Genomic DNA, 19,739 nt, shown 5'->3' with positions numbered 1-19,739 from the left:
ATTATATTTTTAATTTTAATTTGTTTGTTCATTTATTCATTCTAACCAAATAATAGATATCAACAAGAATGGCAGACAAAAATGGTCAAGACTTGCGTAAAAGAAATGTTGGGTCGTCCGAGAAGGAACCAAAGGAGGAATCAGATAGGTTTGAATCAGTTGGTGCAAGACCCACACCTTCAGTTCCAAAGACAAGGAAAAGAAATTGTATTATGTTATATGGTAAGTACATGTATATCTAATCAATTCTAATTTTATTTTCAATCTCAAAAGTAGACCAATCTCCTGAATTAAAACCATATCAACAAACATTACATGTATTTATTAACTCACTGAACTCACTGAAGCCTGGATGATCCATTTTAATTTATAAATTCAAATGATGAATAAACCTAAATATATAACAAATAACTGAACAACCATGCATCTCTCCTGGAGACATCCATTTCGTTATTTGCAAGCCAACAGGGTGATTTTTGTGAGATTCACAGCCCAGGGTGTGACTTCTCTGTTTTGGGATTTCCTGTGAAATGAAAATGAAACAGGAAGTTGATCCACATGCTGATGCTGATAACTAAATATCAATAGTCTACTGGGGTTTAATGAGTTAAATGTTAACATGGCTTCCATTCAGGAATTTTATCTACTTTTTTGATTGAAAATGTAACTGTTCTATAGATACGATGATCTGTTCAAGGTGTGATTTTTGTCTGTATGTCCCAGGCTCCAGCAAGAACACTTTTGACCAGCAAATAATGAAATGCATAAATAACAAGTTGTCTCTAAGACCAGGAGAGTACTGGTGCCCAAAGGTTTTGTAATTGGTGCCCGGTGGTCCTGTCAATAGTCTGCTTAAATATCCTTGATTAGTTTGCTTTCTTAAGTTTTATGTTGGATCTGAGTTGCTCTATATGTATTATAAGACACTAATAATTACCAAATTATTAATATGCATGGCTCGAAAAAGTGGGGAATTTGGGAAGCTCATTCCCAGGAAATGTTGGTGTTTGGAGGGAAATTCAAATTATACAGTTTATGAACATTGAACAAGTTACATATGATCTGTATCTGTAGCAATACTGCTCAACGCTTCAGGTGAGGCCACACGAACATTGAACAAGTCACACCAGGTTCAATGTTTACAACTACATGTAGATACACATGTCATTCATTCACAGGAACATACATTTGTTTTGTTTTTCTCCATAGGGACTCTGTGCTTATACCACTAAAAAGACTAATTCAGCTAGCAATCGTAGGATTGATACTCTATGCAATATTAAAAGAATCACCAATAAAGGCAGTAGCTTATACGTAAGTATTGTTGCAGCAAAATGTCAAAGATTCAATCTTTTATGCATCATAAAAAGTGGTTTTTTTTTTTAATGAATAACCTTCATAAACTAGTATGTTCATAGAAATGGTCATAAGGAATAAATCTGTTCAAATACCACAGGAATAACATTTTTGGTACCATTTGAAGACTATCTTGATCTTTTACTGTCCTTTAGTGATTTGTTCACAGTTTTCTTTATTTAAAATTATCTATATTTCTTTTCTTCTTTCCTAATATTCTTTCTATTTTCTTTGATTGGTCAAGTGGATATTGCTTGATTCAGTGTTAGACAGTGGTACTTGTCTGCCTGTCAGATATAGGCTATTTTTTCATTGGAAACATAAACTTGCTAACTTACCCCATCTGATGGGCATTGTGACCATATGCCAATGCTAGTTGGGTCTTTGAGTGTCAAAGTTCACTAGGGCCACAACGGGGGCCACAAGAGCAACCTTAAAGCAATATTTCCAACTCATCTTAGACTTTCGTGATACATGTATGAAAGGGATCTTTTCAAAAGGAGGAAACGGGCCAATATTTAAAGACTTTTAAGACCAACCAGTCCTGCTCTCTAGTTGGATTTTTAATGAATTCCTGTGCTGATTGATTTGTTGATTGATTTATTCTATCTTTAAAGACTCCAAGATCCACCCACATTTGTAGGGCCATTAGCTCCAAACACTAAATTACAAGAAGGCAAAAGGATACTTGAGGGCAAGATATCAGGACCAGAATCACTGGCATTTTATAAAGGTGAGTCAAAAGTTACTAATTCCCTAGCACATCTCAGAACTATAAATCCCAGTAGGGATGACCAATGAACCATCAACTTGATTAGAACACTCCCATAGACATGCAGGGAGCTCAACTGTGCACTGCTTGCACATGCAGACATTTCTAAATTGATCTCATTCTTTTATTTTTCAATATTTTTCTGTAAAAATTGGGGAAGTTAATGCCAATTATATTTTGTAACTATCTTGCAAATTACAGCAACATAACTTATTTCATTTTCCTGTAAGTGCGAGTCAAAATTGGTCCATTGCCACAGTGCGCTTAATTGCCAGTGGCCGAGTTCAGCACTGCTCAAGAATGGCACAAAATATTTATGTCAATAATTTCAGGTGAAAAACGTGGCCTACTGAGCTGAAATTTGGCAGAGTTGTCAATAATACCTCTATCATACCCTCTGTAAAAAGGTTAAAATATTGAACAAGTAGATCTCGATTTACAAATTAAATCACCAGCTTCCCTTTGGAATTTCCATACTCCTTTCGAATCATGCTAAGAAGACACCTTTTTGAACAGAAATGTGAAGTTTCGTGCTCATTTGATGTATTTTTCACCTGATTTCAACCCTAAACGTTTTCTTATATTTAGGCCCATACCATCTACAACTTGCTGCTGGCTATACCTTGTTTAGAACTTTCAAAAGAAGTACCTGAATGTGCAACCATAACTGTTTCAAAATAGCCCGCGAAAGTCATGCAGGTAACTCCGAGGTCATGTATTGAATTGTTTTGAATGAGGAATACTACAGGAACCAGCACCTTTTGTTAGAAGTCACACATGAGCATGATGAGTGAAGTGGATAACCTCTATTGTTGTGAATGAGTCAATGACCTTCAATGACACTTAAGATTTAATTTGCATACACCTACTAATTGGTCATATTAAACCCAATAACCTCGAAATTTTTGGTTGCGAAAAAAAAAGTTTACCTGGACTTAGTGCAATTTTGATTTTGTGCCATATCGGCCATCTTGAATGATTTTTGGCAAATGTTCGCTAAATGCATGATTTCAATGCCTCGGTTTGAAAAAATAATTTATGCCATTGACTAGTAAAGTGCCATTTCATAAGAAACCCCTTTGATACTTTCACAATATGCTTGTTTCATGTTTGCATATATGTTAAAATAAAGAAATATATAAAGGTAAATATATGCTTATGCCAATTTTGCTCCCAATTAATATTTTTGGACCTTGTCATTTTATTTCGTTCCAATGACCGGTCAGAATGGGAAACTTTGAAAATTCATAATTCGAAAAGTTGTTGACCGATTTTGACCATTTGACCACCAAAATACTTCTATTGATGAGTAGGGGCAACATGAAATTTTGATGGTTATCCCTAATCCCAGGTATAAATCAAGAAAGTATGTTGTGATCTTGATTATCAGGCTCTTTGAACATTGATTTACTTTAGCAAATGCTGATGTGAACTTGGGAACAAAAAATTCCAAACCTGTTAGTATAACCTCACATAATTATTCAAAGTATAAAAATATCTTTACTACATGTATTGATCATATTTTTTCTTGACTTAAACCTAAAAAGTGAATTCTGTTTCTGAATATTGATTTTGAGACAATTTGTTTGTATTTTCAGGCAATATTTATACTGGTACCTACAATGGAGAAATTCTACGAATATCAACAACCGATCACAAAATTAGGAGGCTAGCAAGACTTGGTGTAAGACCATGTGGTAAGACACATATTCATCACTGTTATATGACTATTGCATAACTCATGTTTAATGGTATTTACAAAAAACACACTTAAGGGATCTGGAATGAGCGTTTGACAGTATTTTTTGTGGGACATGAGAGCACATCAGACATATCGAATTGCATTCTGAATACGAAGAATGTCTTTCTGATATCAAATAATTTTCATTTTTGAAATTCACGATATAATACAAATTTTATGACAAATTATTAAAATTTGATATTTTTCACATTTTTGATATATAACAGTCCTCGAAATAAATTTTATAAACCTAATGATATATTCTTAAAGTGTATGTAGCTGGGAGGAAAAGCCGACGATCAATTGAAAATTTTGACCTTTCATATTGAAGATATTGATTTTTTCCCAAAAAGACCTAATTTTTGTTGGTGTTTTGGGGGAAAAATCCATATCTTCAATATGAAAGGTCAAAATTTTCAATTGATCGTCGGCTTTTCATCCCACCTACATACACTTTAAGTATAAATCATCAGATTTATAAAGTTTACTTCGAGTACTGTTAAATATCAAAAATATCAATTTTAATCATTTGCCATAAAATGTGTATTACATTGCGAATTTCAAAAATCAAAATTATTTGATATCAGAAGGACATTCTTCGTATTCAGAATGCAATTCCATATGTCTGATGTGCTCTAATGTCCCACAATAAATACTGTCCAAACGTTCATCCCTTAAAGCACTGGTCAAATCAGCAGATTTATTCACCATTCTTTGCTATGGAAATGCATGTTTAAGTGATTATATGTTAAACATGACTGGTTCATATAATCAGAAACAAACCCAACACAAACACACCCCATTCCCCATCACCACCACACACACCCTACATATTCTTGCTATCAATGTGGACATTGAATTTGAGGACATAACATTCACTATCTGACCATGAACACATCTGGTCAAACCTCAAACTGCAGCGAATTATGAACATTTTATCAGGGTTGTAGCTAGGACATTTTTAGTGCTGGGTGGCATTTGATGAAAATCAATCATATTTGGCCATTTGTTGTCAAAATTTATCAAATTCTTGACTAATTTAACAAAATTGTGCAATTTTTGGACTCTGAGTGGTGGGCTCCAATGCCAAAATTGCAGTTGAGTGGGCTCTACCACCCACCACCGCCCACTGTAGCTATAACCCTGCATTTCATATAGCTGTCTATGGAACACATAGTGTTGAATGACTGAAATATTGAATTCCTAACAAAATCACAAATAATATGTACAGACAAATGTATTCTCTTTTGCAGTACAAGACAATTAAACAAAAAATATACATGTTAAATATATTATGTTAATTAATCATTCTTACTTTGCTCTGTTTCAGGCAAACCAGAATATGAGCCAACTTGTGGTCGACCACTAGGCATTCACATAGACAATGGTCATATCTATGTACTGGATGCATACCTAGGTCTATTTGAAGTAGAAGATGGAACAGGTATGTGCTATGCTGTCTAACATCAGAATTCAAGATACATCTCAAAAGTATTGCCTTCACCTACAAATGTACTTAGGGCCAAGGCCGAGAGGCACTCTTGGCAACCTATGATATAGGCTGTCTCGACTCAAGTAACACATGCCATGTTGGATTTTGTAGTGGCAGATTCGAATTGTACACGCTAACGTAATTCCAAGGAGGCTATACAGTCGCATAGATGGGCGATATGTCCATGCGTTGGCTACGCAACCGCATAAAAACACTTGATTTGAATCTGCCACTGTAAATATGCAACATGGTGTTACTCTCAACTTCAGACGAGATACACAATAGTATACACTGATTGAGGGTCAACTCCTAAGAGCCCATGTTTTGAGACTGCTCTATTTTGGTCAAAGAATATATTATGAAGAAAACAGTTTTGAGTCAAATTCAGCAGCAGAATTAGGGTTTTCAATCACAACTTAAATATTCGATGTAAATATTAGTAAGTTAATCATGCGTTTTGTGTATTTATCAATCAATCAATCAATCAATTGACTTGACTTAGTATTTACTCAAAAATACAAAATCTTAAGCTGCCAAACAATGATATTGGGGAGATGATCGTGAGGTCATTATTATAATGATGTGATCTTCCCTTAAAGGGACCATTGAAAGAAAAACATATTTGGTATCAAAATAAAGCTAATAACATATAGAATCCATTTCTAAAATGATAAACGCAATTTTCCTTTATTTTACCCCCAAATCAGCAAATAAAGACAAAGCGCCCAATGTCGCGTCGTTCCGCCCCATTCATATGTGCAGAGATACGTGGCAACCCCTGTGACGTCAAAGTGGTTATCCTTTCCGCTGCATGGCAACACTGCATAGTCCAGACTTGGTCCTAAACTAACGCATGAACGTGCTTACAGCAATGAACTTTTATGTGCCTTTTAGGCCTAACAAGTATATTAAAAAGCATATTATAATATAAATTACAAAGCTACAATGACTTCTATGATAGGCCTATATATAAATTCTAGCTAGGCCTACAACATTGGCCAACAACGGGGAAACATAAGTAAGTTAGGCCTAGCCCTTAATATTGACAAAGTCAAAGCTCTCAGTGCTAGCTGCTCGGCGTTTGCAAGAGAGTAGCCTATCATCATTTGTTTTGACTGAGGCATTCTGATATAGCAACTCTTTACTTATATTTCCTCTGAAATATCTGGTAAGGATAGGAAAGAGAAGGCAATGATGTTTCGGGTTAGCCCATGACATGCGACTTAATTTCTTTAGGCCTAATTAGCCTACCTCCCGGGCGTGCGGCCTAGGTTAGGCCGTATAGACCCCCCTAGAGTAGGCCCTACCACTAAAAGACTTGGAAGTGGTCCTTGTTCTCTAATAAACTTATTTATAGGCCTATGTATGAAAAATTCATAAATCATTCCAAAGTCTAAAAGAATTGAAAAATCTATTTAAAAAATCTGACAAATCCCAGAAATTGAGGAGGGAGGGGACGAGAACCAAAACATTAATTTTATACGGCCTTAACCGCCAGGCCTAAAACGCATAAGCCGATCCTGACTCAAGTTTGGAAGCTGAATTGCGAGTGATTAAAGTGTGTTGCTTGTTTCTAAACGGTCGCTCCGTGCAGAGACACACTTATGGGACCAGGTTCAAAACAAAAGTCAGGCTCGGGAGGTTGTTTCCTCGCCTTTCACCACGGTCCCGGGTTCAACTTCAAGCCCCGGCGCGCGGCCCAAAGACTCATGTGAACTTGGTTTATCTCGATCCCGCAGGTTTTCTTCGGGATCTCCAGTTTCCTCCTGCTTCTCAAAAATCGGTGATTAGTTGTTTGGTTATCAAAAACTTCCTTCACCCAATGAAATTTGGGGAGCTGGCCCGACATCCGTCTCATTTCGATATTCAAAAACTAATCAATAATCCTATTGTTGAAGTGGATAATAAGCTTCTACCTTAGATGGCTATAGAACTTTTAATAGCTCTGGTCTTTGTTTGCTTATATTGCTAAATCCTGTTCAAGTGGTGGGTTACCAGGCATTGTATTTTGTACAGGTATGCATAACCAACAATTAACAATGAGAGAACTTTCTTAAACCTCGTTGACTTGGGGATGATTTGAAATGACCGCCAATTATGACTGTTTGATATTTATTGCCAACAATGTGGAAAAAGAGCCACATGTAAAAACGTAAAAAGCTATAATTTTGTTGAAGGAGCAAAGTTTAACAAACCATAACCCCGCTTCTGGATATCGTTTGAAGTCAAATGATATATACCATTTTAAGTTTATGATGTTTATTTTTAAACACAAAATAAAACAAAATTGACCGGGGGAGGACGGTCACATATTGGCAAGTCTCCCGCGTATAACACATGGTATACATGGTATAGGGGAATAAATTTGCAAAATAAAAGGGCCTATAGGCCTACTTTGCATTGTTTGAGGTATGAAAATAAGCACTTTTGAAAGTTAACTTATGGAAGAAAAGGCTTTTTTTATACCAATTGTCAGGTTTTGGAAAAAATAATCATCTCTTGAATATTTTTTAAGGTAGGTCCTACGGAAAAATACATAGGCCCTAGGCCTATAACAATAATACCCATGGGAGGTGCTCGCGCCGGCACATCATTTGCAATTTATGTGTTGCGACAAATCTTAGCGATATTCTCCTCAACATCGTCACTACGGTATATCATAGGCCTATTAGGTAGGCCTACTCATAATTAGTGTTATGGTTTTATATATGCCATGTCATAAAATCATCGGAATCATATCTTGGTCATGTTGACCGGGGTGTTGAATTTATGAATAAGTAAAATAGGAAGCTGCATGCTTGATGACTTTGGGTCACATCGATAAAAACCAATTGATCGTCTCCGCCCACTTCCTTTCGCATGGCATTGCCATTGAAGGAGTCTGAAATGTTTAATGATATTTTCTTTATTATAAGGGAAAACTTCTTTTTTTAAATATTTCAAAAGTTAATAATATTGTCAATAGTTTAGATTTGCTTCTATCCAATAAGCATTTCAATTTAGAGGCTTTGTTTTAATCATCCTCTCAGAGAACCATCAAATAACAAGAGCCTCGATCCTATTATTCTCCTCTACAAATTACACAACTATAGTAATAATGTCTGGGAATAATACATGTACATAGGCCTAAATGATCCATTTGCATTGTAAAAAATAACTAATAAATGATAAATAAAAAGGCCCTCCACTTCCTCTTTTTGATAACATGTGGACAATCAACTGGAATTTTGTTTTTTACTTGACCTTTAAATAATTATAAGTGGTTGTATTATCATGATTATTGCATCTGATATTTAGATCGCGATCGCTGTTGTCAAATTATCCCGGCACAAATGTCAACGCAACACAAAACGCGTACCCACAATGACGACATCAGGAAAGCGCCCAATTTTCTACTTTTGATAAATGCCGCGCGATGTAGCGCCGGAAGGGGGTAAATCGAGTACGTTGTTTTCATTGTATTTTTATTTCTAAAATAGTTAGTTCTTCAATTGTTTTAGATATTGATTCTATATATATTTTATGGGCTTTATTTTGATACCAAATAATATTTTCTTTCAATGGTCCCTTTAACCTTAATGTCTCAACACAAATAAAAAAATAATACAGATGTAAAATCAAATAACAAATACATAGACAAGCCAAGTCTTGCCCTTTCGTGAAAAGTTTTACTGACCACTCCCCTGCTTTGACCTTTTTGCTTATAACTCAAGAACGGTATGTCAGAGATAGGTCAAACTATACTTTTTCTGAAACCTTGAAAGAACAATCTTGAATACTTTGGTATGGTATGTTTTTAATCAAATTTGAGCAAGTGTGTTGATGTTTGATTGGCCCTTATAGGTTTTGGGACCATCTAAAAAACCTAAAAAACTTTGTTTGCATTAGTCTTGGGGAGGCAAAGGTAATGGTACTAGCTTCCAGTCTGTTACTTACCTATGACATTCTATCTCTGATCCTCTTTACAGGCAAACATGAGAGCTTGGCACACAACAAACGAACATATGACGCCAAGGCGGTAGCATTTGCAAATGACTTGGCCAAATTCAGCAGGCAAGATGGCGATTTCTTTATGACAGACTCTAGTAGAAAATGGCAGCGAAGACAGTTTCCACTCGCCTTGTTTGAAGCCGATAATTGTGGAAGGTGAGTTGTGTCCCTATCAAAATGACCTCTGATCTATATTTCAGGCATTGAGTTTTGCAATGTGACAGGTGTGCTGTAAATCGCACGCCTGGATAACCCGAGGTGTGCTTTTAGGTGTGCTGCAAATCGCACACCTAAATAAACCAAGGTGTGCTTTTTTCAAAACTGGTGTATGACTATGATTTCATTTTCAGCTAAAACTTAGCAATTGTGACAACATACATGTACTTTTTTTAAATGGCCATGGTAAAAGCTCTGGGGTAATGAATGGTGTATACTGCATAGATGTCCCTGGACTTTGGACTTATTGCTAGTGTCATTTGTAATTTTTTTTTTAATTAGTTTTTTTTTTTTGGATTTAGAATGTCCTAGAATGTCCCTGGAACTTTAGAATGTCCCTGGAATTTTTTTTAATTAAAAAAAAAAAAAATTACAAAAAGATTTAAAAAAATTATAAATTCTTGTTTAAAATAGGCAAATTTGTAAATTATGTTCACATAATAATCTATGAATGATTTTAAAATGCATTTGTTTTGTATGCTTCTTTACTTCATAAATAGGTTGTAATGTGAACATCAATTATAAATTTGCCTATTTTGAACGTGAATTTATAATTTTTAAAATCTTTTGTAATTTTTTTTTCAAGTTTTAAAAAAAATTAAAAAATATTTCAGGGACATTTTTAAGTTCCAGGGACATTCTAAATAAAAATAAAAACTTAAAAAAAAAAAAAAAAAAAAAATTTTTTTTTTTTTTTAGGTGTGCGAAAAATCGCACCCCTCGGCGTATTTTCAGGCGTGCGGCGCGTGCGAATCGCACTCGCACGCCTTAAAACTCAATCCCTGATATTTACATTAATATTAATACATTGATACTATACAGTCTGTCCACTTAGAAGTACAAACCAAATCTGTGGCATCGGGTCGATGCTTTGCGTCACGCGCGACTCTACGCGGATAGAGCGTGGTGCACAAATCGCGCAGCAGTTGACGCGCCAAAGAAGCATTGCACTGAAATAATTATTCTCATACCTCCAGTTTCCGAGGTCTATTTACTCTGTACTTCTATGTGGACAGACTATAGAATATATGTCAAGGATGCCAATGATCACATTTATATTCCCATAGATCTTGTGGTTCTTGAGTTAAGGCCAATAATGTATCAAAACAAAAGTTTTTGTTATTTTCTGCCTCCCGTCATGCATACATGGGGCTGATATGACACCATATATCATATCAAGCATTGGGATCTCCTTTATAGAATTCATACCATTCTTTATGTGTCATCTTTATTTGTCTCAATATTTGAGTGTAAACACCGCTAGTTCATGATCCCCTCCAACCTACCTGAAATTTGTTTTTCTTGCATCAGTCATTTATATCGCAATCCGGTGAAGCATATTAGGCCAGCTTGTTTCTTATTACATTATGTGAAGTAACCTTTTTGTGAATAAATTAGAGCGTGTAATATGAAACTACAATGTGAACTGTAGATCTGTGTCAAACAGTTGAATGTTGACAAGGCCCTACTGCTACCTAATATTCACATTTTATTGCATGAACCTATTTGTATTTGCAGGTTAATTTGGTACAATCCTAAGAGTTCCCGAAGCAATGTTGCATTACCAAAGCTATTCTTTCCAAATGGTATAACAATGTCACCACAAGAAGATTTCTTATTGATCGCAGAGTCATCTAGGTTCAGAATTCTGAAGTAAGTATTAATAGTCACCTCAAAAGGAAATAAAACTTTAAAAGGTAGACAATCAAAGGTAACTTTAGAGCAAATTTATTCTGACATATAGTGATTAGGAAAGCTGTGAGAAATGTTAATGCTAGTATCCAGACTGACCAAGAAGCCCAGGCACAGGTTCATCAAAGTTTTTGATTGAAATCTTTATAACTGTGTGGACTTTGTACAACTTCTCACTAATTTAAGAAATAACTGAATGTACAGTTTGTTCGGCTCATATAAGGTGGAAAAAATAAGACTCATAACACTGTGTGTGTAGAATGGCTTGCATGCAGTTGGGGGCAGTGCTTACGCTAGTTGTGCTTCGCATAATGAACGACTGGGGCACACATATGTGAATTTATGTGAGCGTGAGTTGGGACTTTATTGAGGCACGCAGTAATAAAAGCCAAATAATTTTCACCTTATATCAGCCGAACAAACTTTAACAAAGTGAGTTACCAACCAATCATTTCCAGTATAGGATTCAATGTCAAAAATAATAGCTTTGATATCGCTTTACTTGTCAGATATTACATTGATGGACCCAAGTCTGGTAACTTAGAAATATTTGCAGATAATTTGCCCGGTATTCCAGATAACATAACACCTAGCAGTACAGGAGGATATTGGGTAGGATTAGCCTATGTTGGAGGACGAATGGGGTCATATCCATTCTTTGATTTCTTAGCAGACAAACCCTGGTTAAGGAATCTAATTACAAAGGTATGTGTTTACTAGTAATAAGTTTTTATATAGGTATTTTTGTAAGCTATGAAATTGACTCCACTGGTTATTGTATGACCTGAAAGGAGTTCTGTTATTGTGTTGTATTGATATACACCTTTAAATTAAGCAGCAGTGTCATTATGTTCTTTCTTACTGTAATAATAATTCTAACTAAAGTTTGTTTGGCTTATATAAGGCTAGTCCTGCCAGCAAGACTTCAGTCTTTATCATAAACATAATGACATCTACGGACCTGAAGTCTTGCAGCGGTACATAGGGATGCACTGTACGTTTAAGAAATCCAAACTTCAAGCATCAAGAAATATACCTTGTATTTGTCAGTTTTACCTCAGAGATGCTGTAGACCCTCTCTACACAGTGTAGAAACATCACAAGTAGAATGCTGCTCAATATTATAAATCCAAATCATGAAAATCAAGACATTTTGCAGAGCAATATTTTGACCACTTTTGCACTAAGTAAATTACTCCCATGAAGATTGCAGGTTTTTCCAACTCAGGGAATTTTGAACCCACCCAAAAGATGAGATCAATGTAGATCAATTACCTCAACTTTGTGAGTATAGACTAGTACAGTGGGATTAAAATCATCCAGGCACGCCCAAACCCTGGTACAATGGGATTAAAATCATCAGTGCATGCCCAAACTGTCCTTGAGAGAGTTCCTCAGCTGCATCCTTAGAGCCCAAAATGAGCCCACATATTGTGATGTTTCTTATTTGTGGAAAAGATAGCAATAGAGTGCACTGTAACTCTAGGTATGACGAGTTACAGTTACTGGAACTAATATAAGGCAGAAAAAATAAGACTCATAACACCATGTATTGATATAGAATGTCATGTTGCAGTTGGGTGCAATGCTAACGCTAGTTTTGCGTTGCGTAATGGGTGATTGGCGCACGCTTATGTGAATTTACGCGATCATTAGTTGGAACTTTATTAATGTGCGCAATAACAAAAGACAAATAATTTCTTGCCTTATATAAGCCGAACAAACTTTAGATAGTGTTAATAACAACTTGGCCATGTTGACCTGTATCCTGCCTTGACAATCACAGTGCTGTATATTACACCTGTCTGAATTGCATTATGAGTAACTCTAGCTTTGCTGTTAGGTTGGGAAAAACTAACACATTTTAAATGAAGACATTACACCAATCCAGCAATCCTAACTAATTGTTAGGAGGAAGTAGGAGCATTTTATCTTGGAAACCAATTTTGAAATTATTAACACATCATACAGTGGTGAAGAAAATATTTCAGTGTATCCTTGTGATAGAGCAGCAAAGTAACATATCATCTAGAAGGTAACAAGTAATGTCATATAGATGAAATTTTCTATTCACAAACCGCAAAGATCGCCTAATGGAGCTATGGGCTTACTTAACGTAAGTGGAATTTTAGGCAAGTGCCCTTTAGTAAAAATTCCACAAAAAAAAAAAAAAAACCAATAAGGGCACAGAACCTTAATTCTTGTAGGATTTCAGAGTAGGGAGTTCTCTATTTGCCTATGATATTTACCCCAAGACAAAGGAGCCCAAGTGCACCATTAGGCGAATCTTTACGGTATGTGGCTTTCAATCAGTCATCCCTCTTTTCATTAATGAACACTATGAACACTTATATTTTCTCTTTTCTTGTTTCAGTTTGTGAATCCAGCAAAACTTCTGTCACTCTTACCCACATATGGTATGATAATTGAGCTGGACCAAGAAGGTCTTATAAGGAGAAGTCTTCATGACCCAACAGGAGAAGTCGTTGGTTCCGTCAGTGAAGTGTTAGATACGGGAGATGCCCTCTATCTGGGATCATTTAGTGCACCATATTTAGTGAAAGTTGACATGAGAACTAATAAGATGTGATGAAAACATGTGATTTTTATGCCTCCACCGGAGGTATTATGTTTCCTGGTTGTCCGTCCGTCCGTCCATCCGTCCTTCCGTCCATCCGTCCATCCGTCCGTCCATCTGTCCGTCCGAGCTTGCGGGTGCAATTTCTCGAAACTGGTAAGATGTACAGTGATGCAATTTGGTGGGGGGATGGTCGTTGGCAGTCTTCAAATTCCAGTAGGTTTGGTTAGTGGGTCAAGGTCACCCAAGGTCATCTAGGGGTCATCTGAGGTCAAATTAGCAAAAACCGTCATATGGGCATGAACCTTGGTGTACAGTGATGCAATTTGGTGGAGGGATGGTCGTTGGCGGTCTCCAAATTCCAGTAGGTATGGTTAGTGGGTCAAGGTCACCCAAGGTCATCTAGGGGTCATCTGAGGTCAAATTAGCAAAAACCGTCGTATGGGCATGAACCTTGGTGGGTACTGTAAACATTTAGAACCAAATTTTTTTTTGAATGGCATTTTGGGGTCATCTGGGGTCACACAGGGGTCATCTGAGGTCAAATAACTTAAAACTGTCATATGGGCATGAAACTTGGTGGGTACAGTCAACATTTAGAATCAAATTCTTGGGCGGTCATTTTGGGGTCATCCGGGGTCACCCAGGGGTCATCTGAGGTCAAATAACTTAAAACTGTCGTATGGGCATGAAACTAAGTGGGTACAGTCAACATTTAGAGTCAAATACTTGGACGGTCATTTTGGGGTCATCCGGGGTCACCTAGGGGTCATCTGAGGTCAAATAACTTAAAACTGTCGTATGGGCATGAATCTTGGTGGGTACAGTCAACATTTAGAGTTAAATTCTTGGAAGGTCATTTTGGGGTCATCCGGGGTCATCTGAGGTCAAATAACTTAAAACTGTCGTATGGGCATGAAACTTGGTGGGTACAGTCAACATTTAGAGTTAAATTGTTGGAAGGTCATTTTGGGGTAATCCGGGGTCATCTGAGGTCAAGTTACTAAAACTGTCGATTGGCATGGAATTTGGTGGGTACAGTCAACATTTAGGGTTACATTTTTGGGCGGTCATTTTGGGGTCACCCAGGGGTCACCTGAGGTCAAATTACTAAAAACTGTTGTATGGGCATGAAACTTAGTGGCTAAAACTTACACTGTCATCTACAGATGGCCAGCTCCTAGTGAAATTGCACCGGTTAAAATGATACGCCTCAAGGTGGAGGCATTGTGGCCGACGCTTTGCGTCGAGAACCGCGCAAGTCGAGAACCGCTCTAGTTTGATCTTTTTTTTCACTGAAAATGTGTGATTGATTACAGTATTTTGGTAAATGTTCAGCCATCTCAAGTACAAAGACATGTTTTATATTTATATGTATTGCATATGTAAAGGTCTGTTCTTACTACGGCGCAATTGCTTTGTGGTGCGGTGCATTGCCACATTGTATCGTACTGCAAACTACTGTATTGCAATATCGCAATAAGGTTAAATACATTTTCAATTGGAAATGCGACGAGTTGAGTTGCGGCAAAAAGTAATCAATATATCGGCAACGCACCACACTGCAATTGCGGCGTTGTATGAACGGACCTTACAGTTATTTTACTGTATCGTCTTGCAATTGACACTGGCATACATTTTAAATTTCATTAACTTTCATATTCTTTATTTGGAGTCAAATGATTATATTTTGGATAGGTTAGGTTAGGTTAGGGGTATACATGTATGCATCATGTAGGCTTAGTTGTAGTGCAACTTGTAAATTGTCTTTCATTGATTTGTGATGTTATGTGATGCTTTCATGCATTATGTTATGGAAATAAATGATGAATGAAGTAGTATTGTTTGTTAAAACAGTGTTTCCAAGGCAAACCTGAAAGTTTTCTGTTACATTAGTTTATATACATGTAAGAAATAAATTGAAATAAGTATACTTTTCAATATTCACTAAAAAGTTGCATAAAATTTTGATTGTTAAGTCAAAATGTGTGATCACAAAGACCATTTCATTGTATTTTCCGAAGAACTTATGTGAAAGTAACATTCTTTGTTTGTGTCTTGCATTGTCTTTGTCCGTTCAGAGAATGAACTGATAACGTAAAATATAGTCGGACATCGTAGGTAGAAGCGTGATGAGATTCTATTTTCTTACACAAAATATGTCTTTCATAAGAGTTATTTTGACCACTTTTGCACTAAGTAAATTACTCCCATGAAGATTGCAGGTTTTTCCAACTCAGGGAATTTTGAACCCACCCAAAAGATGAGATCAATGTAGATCAATTACCTCAACCAGAGAAGATGATAAAAGAGGAGGTCGCTCGCTGCCCACATCAAATAAATAATGTGTGCATCCGCCTATTGATGGAAACAATGATCTAATCCGATTGATCAACTAATACGATAAGTGGCTTTATGCAGTCACGACTGTCTAGCTCTAAACGGCGCATGCCGGATATCAATTTGTTACGTCAGTTGACCGCGAAATATAATTTCTGTATTGTTTGGCATGACTGGCTGCTAAGTTTGACCCGAGATCCCTGTGAAAAAGACCCGCATTTTGGATCCAAATAGCATTTTGGACACGTTTGGACACAAAACGGGAGTATATGGAGAAACTGACACGAGTTTGAATTACTGATTACACTGGTTTTATGTTTCCGTAAACTGCCGCAAATATTCAAATAGTTATCATTTAAATTTCTTTTCCTTTGACCTTATATTAATTTGACTGGAAAATTAATTATGCTTGACTTTCCATAACTTAACAATTTTTTTGATTTTTTTAATGGGAGTTGCAATATATATAATGCTTCTTCACTCGTTTAAAAATCATGGTCACCCTAGTTAGTATTTTTTTTTTTTAAACAAAAAAGCATGATTTGACTGCAAAATTGGGACTTTAACGATGTACTTCCGTGTGTGGAATATTTTCTCCACTGGAGAGAACTACCAAATCAGACGGCGTGTGGCGGATGAACAGATTACCACAAAGGAAGTTTCAAGTGGTGTTTTAAGTACCCCAAACAAAGAAAAGTGAATAGAGGTTAACTGTGGGTAATCGGATTATATGTTCGAGCGATCTCCTCTTTTCTCATCTTCTCTGCCTCAACTTTGTGAGTATAGACTAGTACAGTGGGATTAAAATCATCCAGGCACGCCCAAACCCTGGTACAATGGGATTAAAATCATCAGTGCATGCCCAAACTGTCCTTGAGAGAGTTCCTCAGCTGCATCCTTAGAGCCCAAAATGAGCCCACATATTGTGATGTTTCTTATTTGTGGAAAAGATAGCAATAGAGTGCACTGTAACTCTAGGTATGACGAGTTACAGTTACTGGAACTAATATAAGGCAGAAAAAATAAGACTCATAACACCATGTATTGATATAGAATGTCATGTTGCAGTTGGGTGAGATTCTATTTTCTTACACAAAGTATGTCTTTCATAAGAGTTGCTTTATTACAGAGGAATAATATAAAAGTTGAATTTATTTTGTATAATTTTGTTAATCACAATATCAAACCATGAATTAGAGAATTATGATTATTATAAATCAATTTGACCTTATTCCAGTCATTCAAGGACCAGGTTTGTAAAACGGACAGGGTTCCAGATAGAATTTGAATGCATTCTCTTAACCGTTCACCCGTCATTTTAGATGGGCAGTTTGCTCCTGAGACAAGCAAGATTAATGCCTGGGATTAATGCCTCTGGCAGATACTAAAATAATGCTCAAATAAGTTCTGTGAACTCAAAACAAAACTAGACAATAAATCAAGGCTATAGCAATAGGTATTTGAACTGACTGAACTCCCAGAATGTGTAGAGGTCTAATTTGTGTTTTCAGGTCAAATTTTGGACAGGAAGTTCTGGTGAAAATGACGGACACTTGTCAAATAAGACCATGGACTGAACCCCAAGAAGGTGCAGGGTCAAAATTTGGACGCAGTTTTGGTGAAAATGACCAAGCCCATGTCAAATCCTAGCTAAGATGCCGTTACATACAATAGTCATTGAAATGCCTTGCTGTATATTCTTATGATACTGATATACCCAATAAACACAAAACGTTTTACAGAAAACGCTTAAATGTTGGGCTATATAAAGGGTAGCAATGGTTTCAATAACATTCAGAACAATTTTTGAAAACTTAATGCAAAACATTCTAACATAATATTATTCAGTGTTTTTCAAAAATGTTCGCCAAAAAGTATTTTGCAATAACATTTTAATATTGTAGTTTTTTCATAATTATGTTTTAAAACCTGTTCATGACCTTTACATAACCTGACATTTGAATGTCATTCAAAAGTTATGACCAAAACCAAAACATGTTCATAACACATTTATAACATTTCAAAAACATTTTTGTGTTTGCTGGGTATTGTATGGAGTTCTACAGGCTGTATAAAAATAATTGAGACGCACTTCAGTGTCAATGTTTATTTAAAAAGCAGACTTTTTCCAAATGCTACCTTTGAAAATGTCCAATACTTATATATTTTTGACATTTTATAAGGTTAATTATGTTGCATTTTGATGTGGTATTCTTGTCCATAATAAGTATCACTGAAAACTGATGGGTACCAATCATTTTGCTACAGCTTGTTTTTCATACTAATAATTATGAATATTGAAGTTTTACTGCTCATTTTGATGTAAAGGAGTAATGGAATATAACATGATTGGAAAACTACTTCATACATGTATTTGTCAGTACTGAGAAAATGAAATTATGCAATTAATAAAACTTTGGTTATATTTTAGGTACAGAATTTGTGTGGTTTGTTTTTCTTTCTGCCTAGGAAACTTCATAGGTCACTTGGTTTTTTTATTATTTGTCCTAGAAAATTCACTGTAGTGTCCTAGAAAATTCACTGTAGTAGCTATTTAATATTATCTATTCCAACTCCAGTACGTGACACCTCATTAATTTCCCTGGACCTGTGGATGTACATACTGAAATAGGTATCCACATTTTACGTTGGAAAATCAATACAACAGGGCTGTTATAGTACTACTACTAGTGTTTTACCCCTCCAGTGAACATAGGCCTACTCCTATCCAGAAAATATGCATGAGGTGTCACTGGATTTGGAACAGATAAAAGGCACCAGTTTTTGCCAGTGAGCTCCAGTGGCCATAGGTGCTAATTTCACCAGCAGGACATGTGTCTGCAGTAAGGACCATCGATATATCGATTTTCCTCCCAATTTTTTGTGTCACTAAAAGCTTCAGAAAGTAGAATGGAATATAAACTGCAGTAAAATAAAGGAACAGTTATTTATTCCAGAGGTTTTGACATTTTAAAATGTGTCTGTTCTGTTGTAATAGCGGCAGCGAACACACTGCATACACCTGATTTTTCAATACTTTTTTTCATTATTGGTAACTTGGATATATCTTTTTTTTTTTTTTCAGAAAGTGATATTGGCTATATCGATAGTATTGATTATTATCAATATATCGACAGTCCTTAGTCTGCAGCATAGGTTTGATCATGTAGAGGCCACTGACAAAATATGATATGTTAATGGTGAATATTGCATGCATTTAAATTAACGTTATCTTTTAAGAAAATACCCGTTTTTGCCCTTTATTTATTTTGATCATCTGTAATGTTGGTATACTATACTGCACCAAAAAAAGTATCCTTGCACTTGGAAAAATAATCACAATTTCAAAACTGAACCATATTGGGGTAAATTTCTTATCTGGCACATTATGAGATCCCATTGAATCCAATGTGACTTCAAGAAGCAAAGTTACAAGCATTTGAATAGATGAATGTCCAGTTTTAAAAGTGACAAACTGGCCTATTCAAAACTCCACCGACTAGACATCTGCTTTGAGAGTTGTGAATGGCTAATTTATGTGTGCCTTTAATTTAAATTTAAA

At 36.0% G+C, this 19,739-nt stretch overlaps 1 protein-coding gene across 1 annotated transcript; it reads left to right on the top strand.

The window, feature by feature from the left end:
* The first annotated feature begins 68 nt into the window (after nucleotides 1-68).
* Nucleotides 69-13,864, top strand: LOC140162912 (adipocyte plasma membrane-associated protein-like). Its single transcript, XM_072186226.1, has 10 exons — nucleotides 69-148; nucleotides 184-222; nucleotides 1,210-1,314; nucleotides 1,974-2,089; nucleotides 3,727-3,825; nucleotides 5,200-5,313; nucleotides 9,330-9,507; nucleotides 11,086-11,220; nucleotides 11,769-11,964; nucleotides 13,634-13,864. Exons 1-10 carry the CDS (start codon nucleotides 69-71, stop codon nucleotides 13,847-13,849), a joined length of 1,278 nt encoding a protein of 425 aa, XP_072042327.1. The 3' UTR covers nucleotides 13,850-13,864.
* The last annotated feature ends 5,875 nt before the right edge of the window (nucleotides 13,865-19,739 follow it).

The sequence above is a fragment of the Amphiura filiformis genome, chromosome 1 (genome assembly GCF_039555335.1).
Source record: "Amphiura filiformis chromosome 1, Afil_fr2py, whole genome shotgun sequence".
Classification (NCBI taxonomy): Eukaryota; Metazoa; Echinodermata; class Ophiuroidea; order Amphilepidida; family Amphiuridae; genus Amphiura; species Amphiura filiformis.
This window is presented reverse-complemented; position numbering and strand designations above follow the sequence as displayed.